Source organism: Malaclemys terrapin, chromosome 17, assembly GCF_027887155.1.
Source record: "Malaclemys terrapin pileata isolate rMalTer1 chromosome 17, rMalTer1.hap1, whole genome shotgun sequence".
Taxonomy (NCBI): Eukaryota; Metazoa; Chordata; order Testudines; family Emydidae; genus Malaclemys; species Malaclemys terrapin.
The window spans coordinates 27080014-27105879 of record NC_071521.1 but is presented as its reverse complement, the minus strand read 5'-3'; the positions used below and the strand labels follow the sequence as shown (position 1 = coordinate 27105879).

The 25866-nt window shown below is 55.9% G+C and overlaps 1 protein-coding gene and 1 long non-coding RNA gene across 2 annotated transcripts; both read left to right on the top strand.

The window, feature by feature from the left end:
• The first annotated feature begins 1764 nt into the window (after nt 1–1764).
• Nucleotides 1765–13238, top strand: LOC128825272 (fibrinogen-like protein 1-like protein). The gene is made up of 2 exons (XM_054007615.1): nt 1765–1897; nt 11011–13238. Exon 2 carries the CDS (start codon nt 11109–11111, stop codon nt 11520–11522), a length of 414 nt encoding a protein of 137 aa, XP_053863590.1. The 5' UTR covers nt 1765–1897; nt 11011–11108; the 3' UTR covers nt 11523–13238.
• An 8126-nt stretch (nt 13239–21364) lies between these two features.
• On the top strand, nt 21365–23642 carry LOC128825350 (uncharacterized). Its single transcript, XR_008442653.1, has 3 exons — nt 21365–21832; nt 22253–22897; nt 23347–23642. It is a non-coding gene; the product is annotated as an uncharacterized LOC128825350 (long non-coding RNA).
• Nucleotides 23643–25866: the final 2224 nt, after the last annotated feature.

The following is a 25866-nucleotide window of genomic DNA, read 5'->3' as shown; positions in this document are numbered from 1 at the left end:
TTTGAAAGGCAGCTGTCACACTGTCCCCTTTATCGGGAGTGCCCACTACACCCATCTCATGTAGTCCTCGGCACGAGAAGGGGGAGCATGTTCCCAGCTGAATGGCATTCGTCCAGGACTCACCGACCCCTATTCCAGGATGGGGGAGTGACCTGAGAGAGAGGTCACCATGTAGCCTGCAATCATCAGTGGCTTCTGGATTCCTCTGTGAAAGGGTTAACCAGGGGCTTACTTTAGTCCACACTTGGCTTTCTCGGCAGTGCTGGACTCTGGTGGCAGGGAGGGGTCCAGCTCGCACCCTTTCACCTGGCAGGGACAGTGCCCTAAAGGTTAGGATGTTCTCACAGGCTGTCGTAGTTACTGGGACCTTGGCAGGGAGGATTGGTGGCTTGTGGGGCATCGGATGCCTCCCCTCCTCCTAGAGCTGTGCAGTAACCAGAACATTACCCCCGCGAGGAGAGGGTTTCGGGGACCCTGGGATCTTGGGAGCCAGGGCTTCTCTCGGCAGCCTGGAAGCCCAGGCCCCCCATCAGCCTGTCAAGCAGGTGGGCAGGCGGGCGAGCTGGCAGGGAGCCAAGCAGCTTTCCGTGCGAAACCTGCCTGCTTTCTGTCTGAAGGTTTGTCCAAATCGACGTGTTCCCACGAAACGTTTGGATTTTGACAAGCTGGCAATTTCTGATGGAAAAACAGTTCCACTGGCAAATTCTGACCAGCGCCTCTCCTGACCGCACAGCTCCCTGCATCTTTGCTGAGCGTGGAATCCGAATGGACTTGACACAGGTGTTTGTGCCCTGGGATGCCATCTCAGCCCAGCTCCCCCAGTGCTCCGGCGCTCACATTCTCCTAGTGGTGACGTCTGACCCTGGGGAGATGAAAGGCCTCTGCAGGTTGTTTCCTGCAGTGTGAGCTTTGGCTGCAGGCTTCTGTCCCCAGCCATGGCACGAAGGAATCTGTCTAGCCAGGCTGGGCGTCCTCCCTCATCTGTGGTCAGAGGTCACACGGGCCCTTCCAGTGACAAGGTGGCAGCATCTGGCCCTGGGAAAACAGACATCTGCTGTGTGCTCACCCCAGAGATTTCTTTCTTTCTGCAAACTGAAGAGGCCTCTCTCCTGTAGCCTCAGCAGAGGCTGCGAGGAGGCCAGCAGGCCCTGTGGCCCCCCCGCAGACTGGGGGAGGCCCTGACCAGTAGCTCTAAAGGCCAGAAGACCCCACAGGACAGGTGGGGAAGGGGACTGTGACGTTACGTTGCTGTTCCATGGTTCCTTTCTCCTCAGCTGAAGAAGAAACTGAGCCCTGAAGCAAGGCACCAGACTGGCTTGTCCGTGCGGCTGACCCAGTATTCACCAGAGGGGGGAGAAGGAACAGTGAGGCTGGTGGGTTCCTTCTTCTAAAAAGAAAACAAATCAGAGCATGTTTTTACATCCGGCTTTTGACTCCCCGGCCAATGGGTGTGATCATCCCAGGTAGAAAAGTCAGCCTGTAATGCCCGGCTCCTGCTGGCTGCTCCAATGGAGACTCCACTTCCCCTCTCCTCCCCGTAAGGCAGGGGAACTGCCAGCCACTGCCTGGTACTGTCTGCACCCAGCAGCAACACTCCTCTGCCTCCCGCTGCCCTCTCCTCTGCTGAGGTCCCCCGTGCCCTGCCCTGGCACCCTCTCTGCTATGGGGTCAGACACACGGGGAGAGCAGGGCAGGTCTGTGCCCTCAGCCTTGGGGCTCTCGCACAGAGCTCTGCCCGCAGGCCCAGCCCTGAACATCACGGCGTCAAAGGAGCTTCTCCCACTATCACGGCAGCTCCTCCTGTTGGTGCCCAAAGCCCGGGACTCGCACTCAGCCCCTGAAAGCAGGGCCGGCTCCAGGCACCAGCCGACCAAGCACGTGCTTGGGGTGGCACCTGGTAAGGGGCGGCCAATCTTGGGGTGGTGGGTTTTTTTTTGGGGAGGGGGAGTTTGGTCGCTTGGGGTGGGGTGGGTTGTTTTTGTTTTGTCGGCTGGGCGTGTAGGGGGCACTGGGGGGGTGGGATTCGGCAGCAGTGCTCCAAGCGGGGGGGGGTGGCGGCATGGTGGGGCGCTCCACGGGGGCGGGGGCGCTGTTTGGCAGCGCGGCTCGGTGGTGGGGTGTTTGGCGGCGCGGCGCTTGGCGGGAGATATGTGTGGCGGTGGGAGGGTTCAGCAGCATGGCGCGGCGCTCTGCGGGGGTGTGTTCGGTGGCGCTTGGTGGGGGGGTTCGAGGGTACGGCATTTGGCGGCGCTCCGCGGGGGTGGGGTGTTCGGCTACGCGGCGCTCTGCGGGAGGGGGGTGTTTGGATGCGTGGCGCTCCTCGTGGGGCTGAGGGGTTTGGCGGTGTGGTGCTCCGCGGGGGTGGGGTGTGTTCGGCAGCGCTCTGCAGGGGGCGGGGGTGTTCGGCGGCGCTCCACGGGGGGGGGTGTTTGGATGCGTGGCGCTCCGTGGGGGGCTGAGGGGTTCGGCGGTGTGGCGCTCCGCGGGGGTGGGGTGTGTTCAGCAGCGCTCTGCGGGGGGGGGGGGTGTTCGGCTATGCAGCGCTCCGCGGAGGTGGGGTGGGGTGGCGTTGCGGTGCTGAGGGCATGTGTTATGGCGGCGCTATGGAGGGCGGCACTCTTTTTTTTTTGCTTGGGGCGGCAAAAAAATTAGAGCCAGCCCTGCCTGAGAGTTGGGAACGTTGCAGCACAGCCCAGCCCCGGCTGCTGGGAGAGGAAGGCCACCCCACCTCCCTGGCTGGGAGAGCTGCCACGATCCCCCCATCTGCCAGCCCCAGCACTGTCCTCTGCGCACAAACCCTAGCCTCTCCCCTGCCCCCCACATCTCCCTGAGCCTCCCTCCTGCCTCCCTCAGCTCCACACATCCCAGTCCCCTCAAACTTCCCCCACATTCTTCTGCCCCCTGCCCCCACATGCCCCTGCACCTCCCTCAGCTGCTCTTATATCCCACATGATCACCTCCAACTCCCTCAGCCTCCCCTCTGCCCCATCCCCATGCCCCCCTCAGCCTTCTCCCTGCCCCCCACACTCCCCGGCCCCCTCAGCCTTCTCCCTGCCCCCCACACCCACTACCCCTGTCAGCGTTCCCCCTGCACACTCTGTCTCCCTCATGCCCATATCCCTCTGTCCCCCTCAGCCTGCCCCCTATCCCTGCCCCCCACATCCCCCTGCAACCCGCTCAGCCTTCCCCCCACATCCCCTCACAGTCCCCATGCGCTGTCCAGGCCCTGAACCATGGCCTCAGCCAGTCTGCCTGTGGGCTCGGCTTCAGCCTCCTGGAGCCCAGCGGGAGGTGGCAGCCAGCGTCAGGAGGGCAGCCTGCCTGCCACATGCAGACAGAGCGTGGGGACGGGGCGGCCCTCGCGCAGGCCTCAGCCCTGCTGGCAGCAGTGGGAGATGGCGCCATTTTGATGAAGGGACAATTGGCGCCTTTGGCCACGTTTCCATGGGACAGGTGAGAAGCCCCCACAATCCCAAGTCACAATCAGAGCGCGAGGGTGGCCGTGCTGCTGCCCCTGTTGTGCATGGGGTCGGCCCAGCACGCCCAGCTGATGGGGGTGATCCTGTCACGGAGTGTGGGGGGACTCAGGGTCCTGCACCCCCGGCTTCCTGCGATTCACCATGACTCTCAGCCAGCCAGTAAAGCAGAAGGTTTATTTAGACGACAGGGACACAGTTCAAGACAGGTCCCGCAGGCACAGAAAACAGGACCCCCTCAGTTAGGTCCATCTTGGGGTCCTCGGGCACCCCAGCCCCCTTGGGAGGTCAGAGCCCTGTCTGCCTCCCAGCCATTCCACCAGCCAGCTCCTGAAACTCTCCCTTCAGCGACCCCTCCCACAGCCTTTGTTCAGTTTCCTGGGCAAAGGTGTCACCTGGCCTCTAACCCCTTCCTGGGTTCTCATGTTACATGCTCAGGTATTCTCCGGTCAATCTCCCATCCCCCAGTGCAGACTATCCTAGCCACACTCCCCTGTCAGCATTCAAAGACCACAGTAAGAACAGTCCCAGTTCGTCACAGATGCATAGCCAGGAAAGTGATCAGGAATGGTCAGCATGGATTCACGAAGGGGAAGTCGTGCCTGACTAACCTAATTGCCTTCTATGATGAGATAACTGGCTCTGTGGATGAGGGGAAAGCAGTGGATGTGTTATTCCTTGACTTTAGCAAAGCTTTTGATACAGTCTCCCACAGTATTCTTGCCGCCAAGTTAAAGAAGTATGGGCTGGATGAATGGACTGTAAGGTGGATAGAAAGCTGGCTAGATCGTCGGGCTCAATGGGTAGTGATCAATGGCTCCATGTTTAGTTGGCAGCCGGTTTCAAGCGGAGTGCCCCAAGGGTTGGTCCTGGGGCCGGTTTTGTTTAATATCTTTATTAATGATCTGGAGGATGGTGTGGACTGCACTCTCAGCAAGTTTGCGGATAACACTAAACTAGGAGGCGTGGTAGATACACTAGAGGGTAGGGATCGGATACAGAGGGACCTAGACAAATTAGAGGATTGGGCCAAAAAAAACCTGATGAGGTTCAACAAGGACAAGTGCAGAGTCCTGCACTTAGGACGGAAGAATCCCATGCACTGCTACAGACTAGGGACCGAAAGGCTAGGTAGCAGTTCTGCTGAAAAGGACCTAGGGGTCACAGTGGACGAGAAGCTGGATATGAGTCAACAGTGTGCTCTTGTTGCCAAGAAGGCTAACGGCATTTTGGGCTGTATAAGTAGGGGCATTGCCAGCAGATCGAGGAACGTGATCGTTCCCCTTTATTCGACATTGGTGAGGCCTCATCTGGAGTACTGTGTCCAGTTTCGGGCCCCACACTACAAGAAGGATGTGGAAAAATTGGAAAGAGTCCAACGGAGTGCAACAAAAATGATTAGGGGTCTGGAGCACATGACTTATGAGGAGAGGCTGAGGGAACTGGGATTGTTTAGTCTCCAGAAGAGAAGAATGAGGGGGGATTTGATAGCAGCCTTCAACTACCTGAAGGAAGGTTTCAAAGAGGATGGAGCTCGGCTGTTCTCAGTGGTGGCAGATGACAGAACAAGGAGCAATGGTCTCAAGTTGCAGTGGGGGAGGTCCAGGTTGGATATTAGGAAAAAACTATTTCACTAGGAGGGTGGTGAAACACAGGAATACGTTACCTAGGGAGGTGGTGGAGTCTCCTTCCTTGGAGGTTTTTAAGGCCCGGCTTGACAAAGCCTTGGCTGGGATGATTTAGTTGGGAATTGGTCCTGCTTTGAGCAGGGGGTTGGACTAAATGACCTCTTGAGGTCCCTTCCAACCCTGATATTCTATGATTCTATGAATCAGCCAGAATCCACTGGAAGCTGCTTTACCAGTTTGTTGGGGCAGCCAGACTTATGGGGCCGGCTGCAGCTGGCATTCGGGGTGTGCGGGCAAGGGGGAGGAGGCAGCATGAATTGCATGTGGGAGATTCATTCGTTGTTTGTGTGACAGCACAAACTCCCCCTCATCCCAAAACCTGGTCCCCAAATGAGCAGACTGGAGCACATCACACTAAGCAAACTGGTGCCACGTGCAACAAAATAAACAGGTCCCATCTCGTGTCCTTTGTTGCACATTTCGATGGCGTGTGCCAGGTGCTGGCAGGTTGCAGGGTTGAGAAGCGTGCATGTGGGTGAATCGCCTGGGTGCTCTTTTCCAGAACTATACGGACGTGGAGCTGTTCCCTCTAATGCACCAGTTCCTGCCCCCTGTATCCCAGCCAGAGAGCTGGGACACAGAGAGCAGCTGCCTTGACAGTCGCTGAATGAATCCAGTTTGATCCTCTTCCCTGTGGGACAGATGCAGCAGCAGCGCAGTCTTGCTCCAGCCCATCCCACTCAGGTATCTCCTCACCCGGCAGTGACCTGTCGGGACAATGGCGGGAGCGGGGGTTCAGTCTCTGTAACCCCACGTGCTAAGCAGGGGTTAGTGATACCAAATGGAACTGAAAGTCCGAGGGGGGTGGGGAGAGGGGTTCCCACCGGGTGTGTGGGTTTGGTGAAAGGCGCCTACAAAACGTTGGGTCTGCCCAGTGCTTAAAGACAGAGCTGACTGGACTCAGCTGGAAGTCCTGGTTTCTTCTCAGTGATCCCTAGAGCTGAAAACACTGTGAAGCGAGTTTGCCTGGGAACCATAGAGCCGGTGCTGTGGTGAAAGACAGTACAGGGGGGAGCAGCAGCGAGGTTCCCCCTAGCCAGGGAAGTCACTAAGAGCTGGACTCACTCCGGGCTGGAGGCCCCTCACAGCATGGCATCGCAGCTCCAGGCAGAGACGGCAGCATGGAGCAGCAGCGGTGCAGAGCAGAGGCAGAGGCATCCCTGGCCCACCCCTTCTCTCCCTGCGGCAGGGGGCGAACCCCCCCCCCCGAACGCCCCCTGAACTCTCAAACTCTGCTGAGCTGGGCCCGTAAACCGGGTAAGGGGACAGCAGAGGGAAAATGGGAGGGGTGTGCCAAAGGGACATTCGTCTATTGGACTCTCTCATCCCAAGCTGGGAAACTGAGGCAAGGGGCTGCTGCCCAATGGATTGTAGAGCGGGCATTTCACTCACAGTTCACATACTGCTGAGTCACTCTTGTGGTGGTTTCCCCAGTTCATGCTGCGTTTCTTTCTCCTCTAAATAAAAGTTCTCGTGTGTTAGACTCAGACTCAGTGCTCGCGACGGGGGAAAAGCTGCCTGTTAGGGGCGTGCAGGTCAGTTTCCCAGATTTCTGGGAGGGGCGCTCCAGCTGGTTCTGCTTTGCAATGCTAAGAGGAACCCCGAGATCCTGATTCTCGTCCTTGTCACTGCCAATACCACCTGGCACAAGCGTTACACCCCCATCCCGTTCTGCACAACCCCCGTTCCTGCCATCTCCTCTGGCTTGATCCTCTCCATTTAGTACGTCCTTCATCTGGAAGGCCGATGATACGATAATGCCGCAGAGTCCCACTGAGAAATTAAATCCCTGGCTCACACCTGCCCCGCTTCAGAAACGTTGGCGTTCTCGGCGAGGAGGGAGGGAGCCCAAGAAATCTGGTATCTGCGGTAAATAAAGGATGGGCAGACGTTCCGGAGGGGCTCCCTCCCTGCCCACAGGCCAGGCTTGAGGCCAACGGTTGAAAAAGCAAGATAAGCTGGGTGTAGAGTGGCGCTTTCCCCATAAAGGCATGGAGCCCCGGCTCTGGTTTCTGATGTGGAAGTGGGGGACGCTTCAGGGTGCTAACTCGTCCGCTCACCTGCAGCCTCGGGATGGGTGAGATTTATTGAAATGCCCAGTATTTCACACAGCCTGGAGATGTAGGTCCAGAGCCTGGTGGTGGGCACCAGAGCCCCAGGCGGTGTGGGCACGTGGGGGAGGTGCAGTGGCAGGGTATGCTATGTGGCCCCTGTGGGACACCATGTGCCCTGAGTGCCCGGGCACAGGAAGGAACGTGCCCAGACAGACGCTGTAACTACCGCATAGAGAGGGGCAGCCTGCACTCCTCTCAGTGCCGCCCCTCAGCCCGGGCAGGTGCACAAGAGGGAGGGGAGCCCTGGTGCATCCTCTGCTTTCCCGACCCTGCCTGGCCGAGGCACAAGGGATGGGGGGGCAGTGAGGTACATGCTGCTTTTCCTTTGAAACGGAGCAGCATTTCCCCCAGCAAGTGCATGCTGCAGCATGAGCCTGGCTAGCTAGGAGTCTGGCAATGCCTCCTGGTTGGTAAAGAGTGCCCCCGGGGCCATGGGGTACCAGGAGCCTGGCGGGGATCCTCTGCCCAGCGCTCTGCTGGACCCTAGGCAGGAATCCTCCCTCCCTGCCCCAGGTACCTTTAGGCATTGGGGCCAAAGTACTTTAGAACACAAAGGAACTAGCATAAACCATGTTTTAAAAATGGGGAAACTGAGGTATGGTGCAGTGTAATGAGTTTTCCAAGGTCACAAGTCGAACTCAGGCCCTCTGTGTTTTAGACTATTAGAGTGTGTGAACGGCTGCTAGCTGGCAGCGTCCCCGCTCTTCTGGGGCGTCAGGAGAAGGGGAGGTGTGTTTTCAAGGATGAGTGACTCCAGATTGTTATTTCACTTCAGTTCCAAAGATTGTAGTTCTGGCTTGTCAGACTCACTGAAATCCTTCTCCTTTAAAGCTTTAACCCTTTGCCTGCCATGGGGTTACGCCTCTCTCCTCCCTCTCACAAGGATACCTGAGATTGCTGGCAGCGTGTCACAGTTACTTGGGCTGTGACATTGTCTGAAGAATTTGGGGTCCAGGCAGCTCCAAAAAGAAGGTGTTTCCAATGAAATCTGTCTGTGGATCATGTCTGCAGGGCCGGCTTTAGCGCCAAGAGGGCCCCGCGCTGCAGCTGTCCGCCCCGCCCCCAACTCCCATCCCCCCCCGCGGCGCGGCGCGGGTCTCCCCCCGTCCCCCCCTCGCGGCGCGGCCTGGCGCGGCTCGGGTCTCTCCCCGTCCCCCCCTCGCGGCGCGGCTCGGGTCTCCCCCCGTCCCCCCCCGTGGCGTGGCTCGGGCCCCGCTCTTGCTAAAGCTGGCCCTGCATGTCTGGGCAAAGTGTTTCCATTGCAGCAGTGTGTTTCGGTGTGTCGTTTACACATTTGTATCACGGTCACTTGTGGGAAGTATCAGAGGGGTAGCCGTGTTAGTCTGAATCTGTAAAAAGTAACAGAGGGTCCTGTGGCACCTTTAAGACTAACAGTATAGGTCACTTGTGGGGTTAGTTGTGGACTTTCTAACTTTGCAACACCACATGAATACAATGATGGCTGACAGAATGCACTTTGACACACACACACACACACACCCTGCCCGGCCCGCCTCACCCCACCCCACAAAAAGCTGCCATTTTGCAACTGTCATGGGCCAGCAGCAGCTATAATCAAACTTGGGACCTCTGGAGCTTCACACGTGAGCCTCTGCTGTAGGGTTCTCAACCTATTTACCATTGGGGGCTGCATATGCCGTGCTCTGCGTTATGTGGGCTGTAGCTACACAAGATGTAATACCAGGGCCGTGATAGATATAGCTGGGGGGCAGGGGGGGGTGAATGAGCCGGTTTCTGTCCAAGAGTCTGGATTGCTCTGGGCTGCTGATCCCGGCAAGGTCATTGTGAATCCCTGCGCTGAGTGCCGAAGGTGGCCTGGGAAAGCATGTGTGGGGAGGGGGAGGGGTGCCTATGTTAATCCCGGCTGAAATAAATGGCCATGCCCTTGCTAGGGCGGCGCTTACAGTGCACCCCTCAGCGACCCAGCTCCATTTTGAACTCTTTTTGGCCAGGACTGTGGCCCCTGGCGACTCTGCCCACTTTAAGCCTGGCCTGAGCTGGGCCCACAGAACAGCTGCAGTGTCAGCAGCGTGTCCCCCTCTGGGCTGCTGGGCTGCAGTGCAGGGGGCAGCATGCCTGGTGTGGGGCACACAGCAGCTCTGTGCCCTGGGCCCCTCTCACCTCGCGCTCATCTGAGGGGGGCAGAGCCCTGCCGGAGGCTGCCCAGCTGCTGTCTCTGTGTGGGTGAGCGGGCACTGCCCTCCGGCTGGTGGTAGTGACTGTGGACGGCGGGAGCTGGGACAGAGGGTGTTGCTCCGAGCAGCACTCCCCTTGCAGCGGTGCAGCGGGGGGAGAGAGGAGACAGCTCCTTCCCCACCACAGGGAGCGCTCCAGCCGGCCCTGACCCGCCTGGGACCCGGGAGCCAGGCAATCGGAGCCGCAATCTTTGAATGGTTTTTACCATGCAGCTGGGTCCCAGCTGTGTGCTAATCAGGCCGGCTGCAGAGACGGAGACAGTGGCCGGGCCAGGGGAGAGGTGAATGGTGGGCTTCACCCCGTCTCCAGAGACTTGGGCCCACCCCCCCCATGCTGACCCCCTTTGAATATCCAGCCATGTCCTGCGGTGCCTACCTGGGAGCTGAGCTCTTCTGAAAATCTGGCCCAGTAGTTGAGCCCTCTGAAAACTCTGGCCTTAGCGTCTAAGGGTAACATTTTCAAGAGTGGCTAAGTCACTTAAGTGCCTAAATCCCAGTGACTTCTAGTGGGATTTAGGCACTTGTGAAACTCTCTCCTGGTCTCATGTCCAGCGGTTTCTGTCCCCTGCAGGGTTCCAGTCCAGCTCTCTCGTGTTTCTGTCTGTGCTGTCCATGATGGCGCTCTCTCGCTCATGCCTAGAAGCCTTGCGCCCAGAGTCCAGGTAGCAGGGAGAGCCAGTTCCTCCTTGTCAGGGGTTTTCATTCCCTTCTCCCCACACCTCCAGCGGCTCTGGGGGCTGCTCAGGGGCTTGCCCAGGCAGGCCAGGGGCCGAACCAGCTCCAGAGGTGGCCCTGAGCCCCTGCCCCCGCAGTGCTCAGCAGCTCCTCCCCCTCGGCTCAGCTATGGGGGAGGGGCACACAGGGGGATTGTCTGGGGGGTAGGGGAGCTGGGGGGCTCAGGCTCGAGGGAGGACCCTGGGGAGGGGAGGGGCAGTATAACCACAGTGCTCTCATTCTACCAGGATAGTTCGGGACAATTTCCGCCCCAAAGACAAGCCCCTCAATAGGATGTCTGGAATTTTCAAAGGCGCCACAGGGAGTTGGGTGCCTAAATCCCACTGAATTCCAATCACAGTCGGGTGTCAAACTCCCTTAGGCTCTTTGAAAACTCCCATTTAAATTGTCACCGATGAGTTTCATAATTAACATTCGCTGAGATGGATCTGGCAGCGTCTCCCCCACCCTCCCCAAACGATTTCTTCAGCAGTACGGACTCAGGAAGGATACAGAGCCTTGGTTTACACTTGATTAATCTCCTCAAGGTTTCTTCAAAACCAGCAGAGCAAGAAACGATTCTTATTTTATTTTTTTGGTAAAATGAAAGTATAAGATCTGGAGCGGGATTCTGTGGCCAGGAATGGCCGGGGCGGATTCTGTGGCTGTAGTATTGTGAAATACACAGGACCTGCCTCTAAAACCCAGCCTCCAGTTACCCCAGGCTGATTTGATCGAGCTAGCTAGCGCTCACTCCCCCACCCCCACCTGCCCCCTTAACCTGATGTTCGTGGCATTTCAGGGTTCCCCAAAGACTGCAGCAACATTCCCAGGGACAGCCCCAGCGGGGTCCATGTCATCCAGACGGCAGGCTCTCCCCCTCGAGTGGTGTGGTGTGACATGGACACCGAAGGCAAAGGCTGGACTGTTGTCCAAAGAAATTCTTACAACACAGAGATCACCTGGAAGGAGCCCTGGAGCACCTACAAGTACGGTTTTGGGAACGTGCAGCAGGATTACTGGCCGGGCAACGAGTACCTGTCCCTGCTCACGCGGCAGAACACCTACAAGGTCCGCTTTGTGGTGGAGGACAAATCCAACAACACCCGCTACGCAGAGTACGACATCTTCAGTGTCGAGGATGAGCCGAGCGGGTACCCGCTGAGGCTGGGCAGGTACTCTGGGGACGGCGAGGACTATCTCACCACCTACCACTCCGGCCTGGAGGGCATACACGACAACATGAAGTTCAACACGACTGACAAGGATCAGGACCAGACCAGTGGGAATTGCGCAAGTAGCTATGGAGGCTAGTGGTACGACAAGTGTCAGAACATCCTGCTCAATGGGAAAGGCTACATCTACTGGGCAGGGTTCTGTAAGAGTGGGGATTGCAAGTCTTCCCTCATCCTGCTTAAGCCAACAGACGTGTGCTGGGTCCGGAAGGAGGAGCCCATCCTCCTTGGGAGCCCGCGCCGCTGAGAAGGGGAGACAATATTAGATCAGACACGGAGCGCCATCCCCCACCTAATCAGTGCAGTCCCTGCAATGCCTCCACTCTGCTCACTCCCTTCCTGTTGGCTTCTACATGGTAAATCCCCTGGAATAAATGCTGAGAGCCGACCCCGCTGGTGCGTTCGAATGACACGAAGAGTGTGATTGGTGTGTATAACTGGAGCCCAGCTTCCACTCTGCCTCGCTGGAAGCCATGTCACTCACTACAACTTTAGACCCACATTTACCTCTGCTTCTCCCAGCCCTGCCACTGCCCCTTGGCATTAGTGATCAATGAATCATGACACTGGATTTCTAGCAACTGTAATTGAGCATTTAAATGGGGGATAACTCAAAGCGAGGACTTTACATCTGAATTCTGCATGTATTAGCAGTGGTGAGTTTGGGTTCAAAAACCTGGCCTCTGTGTTTTTAATAAATATGGTTATTACATGAGAAAACATTGCAACAGTCATTAATTGCTGATAAACCACTGTTTATGCCTCCATAATAGCCAGCCACCCCGTCAGTTGCATCCTGGAGCGCTCCAGGGACAGGGGTGAGGGATAGAGGAGCAGATACACGACACAGCTGTCTTCAGTTTCTTTGGGTGGAAGTTCCTGATTGCATGGATGAATCCCGTTCAGATGGGCGGGTTTCGTGTGTCTGTGGTGAGAACTGGGGCTGTCAGGGCCAGCAGGCAGGTGAGGACAGGGCCGGTGCAACCCATTAGGCAACCTAGTTGGTCGCCTAGGGCGCTAACATTTGGGGGGCGGCGACTGCGGCAGCCGGATCTTCGGCCGTGTGATGTTTTTTATATAATCTGGGACCATATAGAACATGGTTGCAACCAAGGTCCGGTAGTGACACCAAATCTTCTATAAAGTGGGTCAAATGAGGTGTCTATGACAAGGTTATGGTTTATTAGTTATGATTATGTTGTCTATATGTGTGTATCAGTTTTGTAGTTGAAGTTATGAATATTGGCTCTGTACTGTCTGTATTTCAAACTTACGCTATGCTTCTGGGAAACATCCCAGACAAGTTGGTGTTAGCTCTGCCTGGCCTGCTTGATGGCCCATTAAGGACCATCAGCTATACAACTGACCCATGGAGAGAAGGCAGTTACGCCTTGTAACTCAGCAAAGTATGCAGGAACATGCCCATGTGACTCCAGACTCCATTTTGCTGTAATTTTCCACAGTAAGAACAAAGAGGTGTTCTTACACCTGGAAAAGACTATAAAAGGGCCGATGCCTCATCTCCATTTTGTCTTCAATCCTGCTTCTTACCTCTGGAGGGACTTTGCTACAAACTGAAGCTCTGAACAAAGGACTGATGACCCACCCCAGCTGGGGATGTTCCAGAGACTTGATTTGAACCTGCAGTTTATTCTATCGCTGCTGCAAGCCTGAACCAAGAACTTTGCCATTACTGTATGTAATTGATTCCATTTAACCAATTCTAACTCTCATCTATATCTTTTTCCTTTTATGAATAAACCTTTAGATTCTAAAGGATTGGCAACAGCTTGATTTGTGGGTAAGATCTAATTTGTATATTGACCTGGGTCTGGGGCTTGGTCCTTCGGGATTGAGAGAACCTTTTTTTCCCTTTTACTGGGGTATTGGTTTTCATAACCATTTGTCCCCATATCGAGTGGCACTGGTGGTGATACTGGGAAACTGGAGTGTCTAAGGGAATTGCTTGTGTGACTTGTGGTTAGCCAGTGGGGTGAGACCCAAGACTTCACTGTCTGGCTGGTTTGGTTTGCCTTAGAGGTGGAAAACCCCCAGCCTTGGGCTGTAACTGCCCTGTTTGAGCAATTTGTCCTGAATTGGCACTCTCAGTTGGGTCCCACCAGAACCAGCATTGTTACAGGCCGCCCCGGTCGTCGGCAGTATTTCGGGGGCGAGACTTTCCGCCGCCTCTGTCGGGGGTGGCATTTAGGGGGCGGGACCTTCCGCCGCCTAGGGCGGCAAAAAAGCTGGCGGCGCTCCTGGGTGAGGAGCAGGAGATGAGCGCACGGGGCAGCTGAAAAGGGATGAGCCGGAGTGAAGCTTGAAACACAAATGCAGGGGCCAAGAATCCCAATTCATCCATCCCGGACAGAGGGAGTCAAATACTCGCTGATGGACAATTGGTTCAGATTCTGGGACTGGTTCCTTGTGCAGCAAGTGAAGTTAACTGCACCTCAGAGCCGTGACAGAGCACTGTATAACCAGGGTCTAGTGACTCTCACCCTGGGCTCTCCCCAGTATAGACTCTTGTTCACACTAGTCAAATGATGTTCAAATGCTGAGAAGGAGCAGGGAAGATGCACAGAAATGACTTGTGGCCTGGCCAGCACACCTTCAAGCAGGCAACCTGAGGGGCTGCAGCTAGTCAGCTTGACTAAGCAGTTCCGAGGTCTGTCATTAAGGTCTATATGTAAGGGGACTGTTGCCCCCTTACTAACATTCAGTGGGGGTGTTTTGGTTGCTAGCTCCCAGCACTAAAAGGGGAGGGGTCAATGGGAAATCAGGACCCTGAGACTGACAGTCCCCAGGAACAATGGCGAGAGGCCAATGCTCCAGGTAAGCCTGATTGACAGGGCGGGCAGGCTAATCAGGAGGCCAGGGTGGGTCCCGTCCTCCGTGTGAGTTGGAATTGTCTGGGTCAGACTGAGTGGGGCCGAGCTAAGGAGAGAGCAGGGGCCCAAGCTGAGCTGGAGAGCAGAACCGGGCCAGAGACGCAGCCCAGGGGGAGCAGATCCTGTGCTGGGAGCAGAGCTGCAGCCACAGAGCCAGAGACGCAGCCCAGGGGGAGCAGATCCTGTGCTGGGAGCAGAGCTGCAGCCACAGAGCCAGAGACGCAGCCCAGGGGGAGCAGATCCTGTGCTAGGAGCAGAGCTGCAGCCACGGAGCCAGGTGTGGTGAGCAAGTGGGGCCAGCCAAGGGGGGACCTGGGCAAAGGGCCCAGCACAGAAAGACACCCCCAGACAAGGGCCCTTGCAGGCCAGACCGTGAGGGGGACCTTAACCCTACGGAGGGCTGACGCTGGGAAGAAGGGTCCCACCACTCAAAGCCCAGAGGTGTGTGGCCACCACCATTGCAAGTGTCCAACCTGCAGCATCTCTGCAGCACGGCCAGGGCCTGAGAAGGAGCCTGGGACCTACAAGGAGCAGACTGTGACCTGCCCTGATGTTCCAGAGAGACTGTTTGTGATGTTCCCTGCCACAGAGCGGGGTGATGTGTTTTCCTTTAACCTTTCCCATTTTTCCTTGTTCTTTTCTTTAGATTAATTGTTAATTAAATAACTTGTGTTTGCTTTAAATTGTATGGAATAATCAGTGGGTCAGGGAGGTGCCCAGTGCAGAGAGAGTACCCCGGAGTGGGGACACCCTAGCCCTTGCCCTAGGTGACCACAGCAGGGTTGGGGGTCGAGCCCCCCCAGGAATCCTGGGCCCAGCCTTGTTGGGGTTACGAGGACTCAGACAGACGGGAGAGTGGAAGGGGAGCCCTCAAGGGCAGGGAGGCCTCTGGGTAAAGGAAGTGGGAGCGGGGACTCAGATCCTTTCGCTAGCCCACCTCACCGGGGTAGTGCAGAAGTCAGGAAAGTTCCCCACAATAGCGGGACCATTCCCACACTTACATATAGTCACCCAGCAGGAGGAGGTAGCTGCATTTCAGGTTTTTGCTCTAGCAGACAAAGGTGTAAGGAGAGCTGGCAAAGCTGATGTTAGAAACATTGACACTGGAAATCCATGTAAGTGTAGAAGAGTGACGGAACCAATCATGCAGGGACGTGGGAATTCATTCTCACCTGGCCTCTGGGGAAGGAGGCAGCACGTGGCTGGCACTTCTCGCTCCTGCCGTACGAGGGGCAGGTGCTGCTACCGACTGCTTCCCCTAACCCCTGCCCTGCTGCGCTCTGGGGATGCTGCCCTGCTGTGGAGCTCTCAGGTGTCTTGAACTGGAATTTGTTTGGAGAGAAACTGCTAAGGAGCCTTATCAGCCCCGAGCAGAGAGTACCTGGGAGCCTGCCTGGGTCGGGCGGGTCTGGTACAGCCTCCCCCCAGATAAGGCTCTTCCCTGGACCTGCCACCCATTGGAATCTGGAACGATTCCCTCCGAGGTAACACCTGGGGCAGCCAGGGCAGGGCAGGGCACGGCCTGCTCCCCTGGAGCGTTAGGGCTTTCAGGAGTCAGAGGTGCCAGCGGAGCAGGTTGTACGTTAAAGCAGCGAAGGCAGTTGGGGGGCAGAGGAATTGGGTGCTTTGCCATTGCATTTGATCAGCTCAATTTGAAAATTCTTTCAAAGGAAATCCAGATGTATACATCTGACTGGGGTACATGTACACACATACACACGCACACTCACATGTGCACACACTCATGTGCACATACACGTACACACATACATACGCACATGTACACATACATATATATACAGACATACACATACACGCACACACGCTGTCCCTGGAGCGCCCCAGGATGCGACTGACGGGGTGGCTGGCTATTATGGAGGCAGAAGGGGGTTGGGAGAAAATAATCAACAAGAACTTTTGCTGAAAATGCAAACCTAAGCTGGAAATCTGTGCAGGGCTGAGCTCAGCAAAAATGATCTTTTGAGCTGCTCTTATTAACCGTGGTCCTGTACTTCCTGGTTTGCGTCGGACCCAGGCAGGAGACTGGGCTGCTCTCAGCTGTAGAAGCCATTGGAATGAGCCAGGTCGGAATGAGCCAGGCCCTCAGAGCCTTCTGCCACCAATCGCCCCAGCAGTCACTGATCCACACCAAACCACGTCCTTCCAGTCAGGCAGTTTCATATGCACACGTCGAACCCTTGGTTTGCCACTCAGACACCACGGTGATGGGCACAGTAAGGACCAAGGCACAGTAAGGACCGTGCTACACAGGCAGACAGACAAGGAAATAGTGGCCCTGCCTACAGGTGTGTGTGTGGTGCAAACGGATGAACACCAGTTGCTGGCTGAAGGCACAACCTTAATTCCTGCATCTCCTGTCTGTCAGCTATCGTTCGCTTGGCAGCCTGAGCTCCGATTTCTAACGCAGCGTTTTGCTCTGGCCTATTGTGGTTCTCATGTCCGGGGGCGCCTTGGCCCCTGGTATCAGGAGTGGTGCTAAGGAGGCTGCTTTTCAAAGGTCCTTAAGTAGGGTTGTCAACTTTCTACTTGCACAAAACCAAACGCCCTTGACCCAACCCCTTTCATGCCCTTCCCCAAGGCCCCACCCCCACTCACTCCAGCCCAGCCCAGCTCCCTCAGTCGCTCACTCTCACACCCTCACTCACTTTCACTGGGCTGGGGCTGGAGTGCAGGGAGGGGTGAGGGCTCCGGTGGAGATGTGGGCACTGGGACTGGGCTGGAGATTAGGGGTTTGGGGTGCCAGAGGGGGATCCGGGCTGGGGCAGAGGGTTAGGGTGCGGACTCTAGGAGGGAGTTTGGGTGCGGGAGGGGATCAGGGCTGGGGTAGGGGATTGGGGTGGGGGTGTGGGGTCTGGGAGGGATTAGGGTACAGGAGGGGGTTCCGACCTGGGGCAGGGGGTTGGGGTGCCGGGTGTGAGGTCTGGGAGGGAATTTGGGTGTGGGAGGGGGTTCCGACCTGGGGCAGGGTTTCTGGGTGCGAGCTCCGGCCAGGCGGCGCTTACCTCAGCCAGCTCCTGGTCAATGGCACACCGGTGCTAATGCAGGCTCCTGACCCCTGGTCGCCCTCCGCTGGCAGGCTCTGAGCAAGGTCTGCCCAGAGAACATGGATGACGAGCTCTCGATCCTGCTGACAGCACCCCCCAGCACAGACAAACTCCAGCACATCTTGGAGGTGAGCAGAATGGGGAGGTTTTACCTTAGCCCTGGGGACTCCTAGAAAGAAGAGACTGGAAAATCCATGTTTCTATTGGATCCTTCCAACTATGCATTTGTGATATAAACTCACTGGGTGACCTTGGGGTAACTCACTTCCCCCTTACGGCATCAGTCTTCTCCACTATCAAATCTACACTGGGGAAGAAGGACAGAAGCCCTGACAATCACCTTCACCTCTGGGTGTCTGGTCCTGGGAGCCGAAACCAACTGGACTATGTGCCCCATCTCCTAAACTGCCCTGTCTTTCCCTCCTAGGGCCTTGTCCTTAGTGCTCGGCCTGGCCCCTTCCCAGCTTGTCCCTGACCTTTAAAGGACGCTCCAAGCCCCTCCCATGCCTGCTTCCCTTGGGGTCTCTCTCCTGGCTGAGCACAGGCTGCCCTTCTATCTCTCAGCAGGCCTGGGTCCTAGTCACAGGCTGCGTCTTGTCACGTGACCCCCACACTTATTCCCTTCACCCTAGGGACCTGCATCACCTGGGTCAGGTGCAGTTGAGCTCCAACCCCTTTCCTGGCCATCTCACCCTGGGAGAGGTTGAAACTGGAAACCTGTGGGTAACAGTAACTGGTTGCTCCCAAAGGTGCTGAAGACACAATGGAAGAGGAAATCCTTTGACCTGGATTGAAATTATTCCGACTGAAAGTGAATGAGAGAAAATAGGTCCAGAGTTCTCTTCCTAGCAGCAGAAAATGTAGCGATTGATAGAGGTTCAGGTCAGAAAGGACCATTATGTGCTTCTAATCGCCCCACCTGTATAACTCAGGGCCTAGAATGTGACCAAGTGGTTCCTTCAGCCAACCATAGCATGGGACTGAGCCAGAGCACATCTTTTGGAACGACATCCACATGCAGGAGAGTCAGCTGGCTACCAGAAAATCTCTCTTCTGCAGTGACGTGGGGTTACGGGACACGGGGGAAAAGAAATGGAGGCTGTGACTAAACTTAGAGCAGCAAGGCCAGGAAAACCAGGGTTAGGTCCCAGGCCTGGCTATCAGATCTGCTGTTTTCTATTCCTGGCTTTGGGACCATGAGCGAGTCTCTGCACCGCTGGGTTCCTCGGTTTCCCCAGCTATCAAATGGAGCTAATCAAGGTTTTGTTTGTTCTCCCCATTTTACAGGGTGGGAAACCAAGACACAGTTGGGACCTGTCTACACTACAGGTCTGTCGTGCGTTTGTAATCTGCTGACCCCCACATGTTGTTCAGAGCCTATGGACAACACAGCTCCTAAAGGTACATTTGTTCTGTGCTTATCCACTATGTACCAGCAGGGCTGGACAGCATTTCTTACTGTGATGTGGGGAGCAGGTCCTTGGTACTAAGGGTCTGAAGAAGCTCTCAAGGACTAATTTTTTAAAATAATTGTTATCAATGACTTGGGAGAAAACATACAATCACTGCGGATAAGATTGGGGGGTGACAAAATACAGGCAGAGTGGTAATTTCTGATGGGGAGAGGGCAGTGATACATAGCGATCTGGATCATTCGGCCAGCTGGACCCATTCAAAGAAAACAAGTTTGAGCAGAGCCCAATGCAAGGTCCTATACGTGGCAACAAGGCACGCCGGCCACACCTCCAGAATGGGGATGTGTATCCAGGAAAGCAGTGACTCTGAAAAGGATTTAGGGGCCATAGAGGAAAATCCACTCAACATGAGCTCCCAGTGTGATGCTGTGGTGAACAGGGCTAAAGCCATCATTAGACGAAGGAGCAGAGCCGTGAGTAGGATAGGGAGGTGACACAGCAGCAGTGAGACTGCTATTGGAATACTGCCTCCAGTCTTGGTGTCCTCCTTTGAAAAAGATGGTCCTAGAAATTGGAGCTGGGGCAGCAAAGAGCCACCAAATGTTCTGAGGGCTGGAGAAAAATGCCTTCTAGTGAGCTATTGAAAGAGCTCAACCTGTTTAGCTTATCAAAATAAGATTGAAAGGTGACTTCACTGAAGTGTTGAAATGCCTTAATGGAGAGAAAATATTGGGTATTAAAGGGCTCTTTAAACGAGCAGAGAAAGGCAGAACAAGACCCAATGGCTGGAAGGTGAAAAGAGACAAATTCCTATGACAAATAAGGCACAAATATTCAACAGCGAGGATGATTGAACACAGGAAGAATCTACCAAGGAAAGTGGTGGATTCTCCATCTCTTGATGTCATTAATAAAGACTAGATGCCTTTCCGGAATGTGTTTGCCCCAAAAGTAGCTATTGTGGTAGACAGGAGGCCTGTGATATGCAGGGGGTCAGATTAGATGCTCTAACTGTCTCTTCTGCCCATAAAGTCTACTCATTTCTGAGAAACCGAGTGTAGCATTGGGAGCAACTCGTGATGTTTTACTGTCTAGCCGGCTTAGTTCCTAGAATGAACACTCATTGAGCGGGGTGATCCACAGGGAGTAGCTCAAACCTCCAAAGGGTCTGCCCTGTGTGTGTGTCGTGGGGGGTACTCTACAACTCTCATTGTGGGAGGTCCACCGAAAAATGTGGGGCTGAAATAGTGCTCAGACAGTGATCCCCAGCGGTGACCTGGGCCATCCTTTGGGCTCTCTGGTGAGAACCCTCATCCTCCCGCACCTTGGTCTCTACCCTGATTGGCTGAGCAGGGGGTTATTGACAGGGAGGAGACTCAGGTCCCTGGTGTTTTCTTTTAAGACCGAGTAAATAGTCATAACCAGTCATATGTTCGACAAATTTTGCTGCTTCTCTGCAGTTCATTATTTTCTCTACCATTCCAGTTCTCCTAAAATACTTGCTGAATAATTACTATGAACTCTTGCTGGTCTGGAACTCACTTGAGAGCACTTTATTCAGGTCATTCAATGTCTGAAATTGAAGATCCGATGGTTAGTTTGAAAATCAGGGCTCTTGGGTCCTATTCCCAACTCTGCCACGGACTGGCTGTGTGACCTAAGACAAGTCAATTCTCCTTTCTCAGCCTTAGCTTCTCCCTCTTTCAAGTAGGGATAACAATCGGCCCCTACCTACCTCCCGGCGGGTGGAGGATGGGGATCTATTGGAGAGTGTCACTAGGAGCAGTGCATAAGATGAGGTGTCCTATCATGTTTACTCAGATCAGATTATGACATAATAAAATGGCTGAAATAGTCTATTTTATTTGTATTTTATTATGTTGCAATTGTTAAGAGCAGCAACTACTTAGCTCAGACTGAAACATCTCATCTAATTTTTGAGTGTCTCCTCTTTGTGTAGCTCAAACCTCCAAAGTGTCTGCCCTGTGGCAGGACATTAGCACTGCAGGGGAGGGGTGGGTGTGGCAGTGACATCACAAAGGCCTTTTGCAGAACCTATTGGCCAAAGGTGCTGGGGAGGTGGTGACCTCACAGAGAGATGCTGACATCAACCAGGCAGGACAGGGGCGCAGGGCCAGGGAAACCTCAGAGTCCCCTGTAGCTTTGCTTCAGCAAGTCTCCTTCTCGAGGTCTCTCTTTGAGGACTGAGAGAGTATTTAGGTTCACGTACATGAGCGCCAGGAGGAACCTCTTTTGAGTTTTCTCTTTTCTTTTTCCTGATTTTACTAGAAAACAGACGTCCCTGTTTAGAAGGTAAGAGCCTCCGAGAGGTTTGGAACCTGTTCAGTCTGATGCATCCGGCGCCAGCTGAATTCTAGGCATGGAAAACACTAGCTTAAGGTGGTCGAATTTTATTCCCCACCTGGGATTTTGTCTCTTAGAATCACTGGGGACATTAGGGTTTGTCCTTTTTGTTTTACCTTTTCCTCCATCCCTCCCTCCTTTCTCTTCATCTCTTACATCTTCTGTCCTTTCCTCTGTTCCCCTCCCACCACCAGGAGGACTCTGTGTGTGTGTCGTCGGAGGTGCTCTGCAGTGGGAACAGGGACAATTCTCCAACTTTGGGCAGTCGAGAGCCTGGGTGAGATAAGGGGCGTTAAAGCCCTTTGTGAAGGAGAAAGGGGAGTTTCACGGTGTTGAGCACCAAGGAATTCTAAACTTTGCTAAAACATCTAGTCTGCAGAAACCAGAAATGGTCGGGGCGAAGAGACGGGAGAAATTCGGAGAGTGGTCACTATTGGGCAGGAATCGGAGGAGCGGGAGGCAGGTGGGGGGATCCTGCTGTCTGTGTGGGGCCCTGGCTGTGTAATCTCCTCACTGGGAAGTGTCAGTGAGGCCCGAATCTCACACGCTCCTTTGTCTCCTTTGGGTCTCACAGGAGCTCATTGAGGAGCTGCCTGATAACTCTCCACCCGGCGCCGTCCTCGCTAACTCCCTGATTGCTGTGGGCAACCTCAGGTACCGAGACCCTCCGGCCCGGTTCCCCTAACCCCAGTGCTGCTCAGGCCCAGGGCTGGGAGTCACTGCCCCTCCCACTCCCAGGTCACCGCCCAAGGGTGGCTCCTCTGGCAGAGGTACGGGGAAGGGTCACTCTCTCCTGGCTGGGCTGTTCTTTTCACTCCAGTAACATTGCAACGGCTTTGGGGAGAGGCTCACTCCCAGGATCAGATACAGGATGGGCAGCAGGGTCCAGGGAACAGGTGCTATTCCTGCCCTGCCACTGTCTGTCTGAGAAACCTTGGCCTTATCACCCTGGCTCGGTGCCTCTGTTTCCATTCTTGCCAGCCTGTGCCTATTTTGCCGCAGTTTCACCTGCGTGTTGGTGCCAGTCCCATCCCCGCACTGCACAGTCTAATATCGGCTCCTCTCTCTTGCCAGCACCATGACGCCTGCCCTGGAGCCAGAGCTGGAGACCCACCTCCTCCAAGTTGCCCTGCACGCCTTCACCCTAGGCATGGAGAAGGACACCACCCAAGTGCAGGTAAATCATGCTAAAGTCATGGATAGAAGAGCCAGCTGTCATCCTGCCATGAATCCTTGCTAATTGCCTGCAGTGGGATGTGAATGAGAGAGGCCAGGATATGTGTTTGGGGTCTCACCAGTGCTTCCCAGAGACCTGTCTTCCCATCCTGTGGCAGGTGTAGCCCCAGTTTCCCTAACTCTGACCCATGGCTCTCCCATGCTTTCAGGATCTGCCTAGGGTCTTGCCAGACCTCCTGGACACCATGCTGGGGAACCTGCTGGCAGAGTCCCCAGACACCGACAGGCTCCAGTACATCTTGGAGCTGAGCCCGATGAGAGGGGTGGGGGCAATTTTACCTTCACTCTTAGATCCATTTTCCAGTCTGTCCTCCTAGCCGGGCCCCCAGTGGGCATCCTTGGTCAGGGCAGTCAGTGCAATGCCTCCTTTCTCCACAGCACATTAACTACTGGATCGTGTCCAGGGTGCCGCGAGAGAGAGCCAGGGCCGTTAAGAGCAGCACGGCCCTGCTCAGATCCACCATCACCCTCCCTGAGTTTGACGTAAGTGCCCTCTGACCCCAGCTTCCTGACTCCAGGGGTAGGTGGGCTGGCTCCGACGGGCTGTAGGATCTGCTGCTGCAGGGGTTGTGGGTTAGGAATGTTCCTCTTGGGGAGGCAGAGTCAGAGCAGAGAGTGAGCCTGGCTTGAGTCAAGTTCTTCTTGTCCTAGTTAAGTGGTGACTCTGGGCTTTTAAGGGGACTGTGCTCCAGGTTCATGCCTCCCTGTCATCCTGGAGCAGCTGGGGAAGCATGTCCTCATGGAGGGCCCTGCCCACAGCCCTGTGCTCCAGGCTTCCTTGGGGGCAGAGGAAATTAAGGGTCTGGCTCTAGCTCCTATCCTCTAGCATCTCCTGCAGAGGGGCTGAGGGGAAGGAGAGTCCTGGCCCGGGGGGTACTGGGAGCTGACAGGAAAATGCTGATGGAGTCCCCTCTCCCTCTCCCGTCCATTAGAACTCAGCGGAATTCCCCAGGATGGGTCACCACATGGCACAGCTAGCTCTGTCCGTCAGTGACCCAGCCAAGGACATCAGCTTGCAGGCCAGGGAGGGGGTTTACCGGCTCTACCAGCTGCTGCTGCACCAGAGGGGTAAGGAACCCAGCTGGGAAATGGCACCTGCTAGAAGAGTGAGACTGGGACCCCAGCCAATTTCTCTCAGACTGACCCCGGCTGGAGGATGAGTCTCTCTATCTCTTTCTGTGTTCCACACCACGCCCTGCAATTCTGTTGGGCCGGGCACGCAGCGAGGACTCTGCCCACTGTGAAGCCACCAATGGGATTGGAAGGACACAAGCCCTGCAACCAGAAGGACAAATGTGTGTGTGTCTCTCTCTCCCTGTCACCTACTCCCTCCTGGGGGAAACCCAGCAGCTGATGGGGGACAAGGTGAGCAGCTGCATTAGACTCAGGAGATTGGGGCGGGGCCCAGGCCTCATTCCCATCCTGTGGCCATTCGCTGGCCTGGCACAAGGCGCCTGGTGGGGAATGAAAGGGAGAGCAGGTGCTCCTGGGAAGGGAGATGAATTCACCTCCATGAGCAGGAGCGAGCCAGCTTGTCCCCGGAGCAGCTCCACCCAGCTCTTTAGCCAGGGTAATTAATGACAAGCTTTGCCTCATCCCAGACTTATGTTCTTAGGACAGGGTGCTATCGCTCTTGGGAAGGGCAGGAGAGTCCCCCAAGTGCCCTCTGCGAGACTCTCCTGTCCCACAGGGCCGCACCCAATTCCTAGTGGTCTGGTGTCTGTGTCACCCGAGCCACCACCCAGAGTTGCTCCCATCACTGGCAGCCTGGGAGGCCAAGTACTGACGGGTGATGGCGTCTGACCAGGCAGGGGTGAGGCACATGGGCAGGGGACGCTTGTCCTGCTGCTGGCAAGGCTGGACCCGTTCTGGAGAGAACAGGAGGATTCAGTCAGCAGTAGGGTTACCATGTCTAATAAATAAAAAAAGAGGACCCTCCACGGGCGCTGGCCCCGCCCATTTCCCCATCCCTAGCCCCGCCCCAACTCCGCCCCTTCCCTGCCCTAACTCCGCCCCCTCCTCCCTCCCACTCCCAGCCATGGGGAAAGGGATGCCCCAGCGCTACCGGCTTCACGGTTTGCCGGGCAGCCCCCAGACCCTGCGCCCCCGGCCGGCGCTTCCCCCGAGCCGCCGGAGCAGAGCAGCTGGAACCGGGAAGGGAAGATCCTGGCCAGCGGCTCGGGGTCCGGAGGCAGGGGGGGCTGCCCGAAGCCGGTAGCGCTGGCTCGGGCAGCTCGACTATTAAAGTCTGAGAGGGGAGGAGCGGAGCAGCTCAGCTGGAGCCCGGGAAGGGAAGTGCCTGGCCGGCAGCTGGGGGTCCAGAGGCAGGGGGGTGCTGCCTGAAGCCGGTAGCGCTGGCTCGGGCAGCTCGGCTCTTAAAGTCTGAGAGGGAGGAGCGGAGCAGAGCAGCTGCAGGAGGGGAAGTGCCCAACCGGCATTTTCCCGGACACGTTTGGCTTTTCGGCAATTCCCCCCGGACGGGGGTTTGATTGCCGAAAAGCAGGACATGTCCGGGGAAAAACCAGACGTATGGTAACCCTAGTCAGCAGGGGCTGCCGATCCGTCCCATTCACCAGGGCTGCCATCCTCTGGCTTCAGCATTAGTGGCTGGGGTGACTTGGGGAAAGGTCTCAACCTCCCCACATCCTACTTCACTGCTGCCAGAATCCCTCCTGCCCCCCCGCTACAGTCCCCTCCCTACCCAACCTGGGTGGGGCTGGAGGAGAGGGGTCTGAGAACTTGAGCTGTGGATTGGAGGTGGAACAGCTGTCAGGGGCACTGAGGGGGAAGTGGCAGGAGCTCCCCGTACAAGGAGGGGGGTTGCCACTGGAGGTCACTAGGAAGGACAACAAGACTCCATCCTGGGGGTCAGGAGGGGGAATCCATCCCTCAGAGGTGGGCAGGGGCTGGGTGGAAATGCTGCTGGTTCCAGGGGCCGTTAATCCCCCCTGATTCCTCGGAGGCGTCTGAGTCTCAGACAGGTTCTCGTTCCCTTGCAGCAGGAGGACGTCACGGCCAATGTGATGCGCCAGCTCCGTATCATGCGGCAATTGCGCCAGGTGCCCGAGGCGCTGCAGGGCCTGTGCCTCTGAGGCCATGAGCAACTCCCGCTCTTTGCTGCAGGTACTGCTCTGGCTCTCTGTAAATGGGGAGCTAGTGGAAGGGGAAATGGAGCCCCCTGGCACTCAAAGAAACCCTCTCCCCTCTCTGTGGAGCAGGGTCCTTTCCTCTGCCCCCAAATTCCTTCATCTGGGACAGGAGCTCTTTCACTGTCACCCATTCCCCTCCCCCCTTTCCTTGATCTACCCCCATCCCATTCCCCCTGCGCCCAGGCAGAGCTCTGCCTGCCCCATATGGTGCAGAAAGACCTGTGATATGCAGGGGGTCAGATTAGATGCTCTAACTGTCTCTTCTGCCCATAAAGTCTACTCATTTCTGAGAAACTGAGTGTA

Coding starts and splice junctions, on each gene's coding strand:
- LOC128825272 (XM_054007615.1), top strand. CDS start 11,109: ATGGACACCGAAGGCAAAGGCTGGACTGTTGTCCAAAGAAATTCTTAC.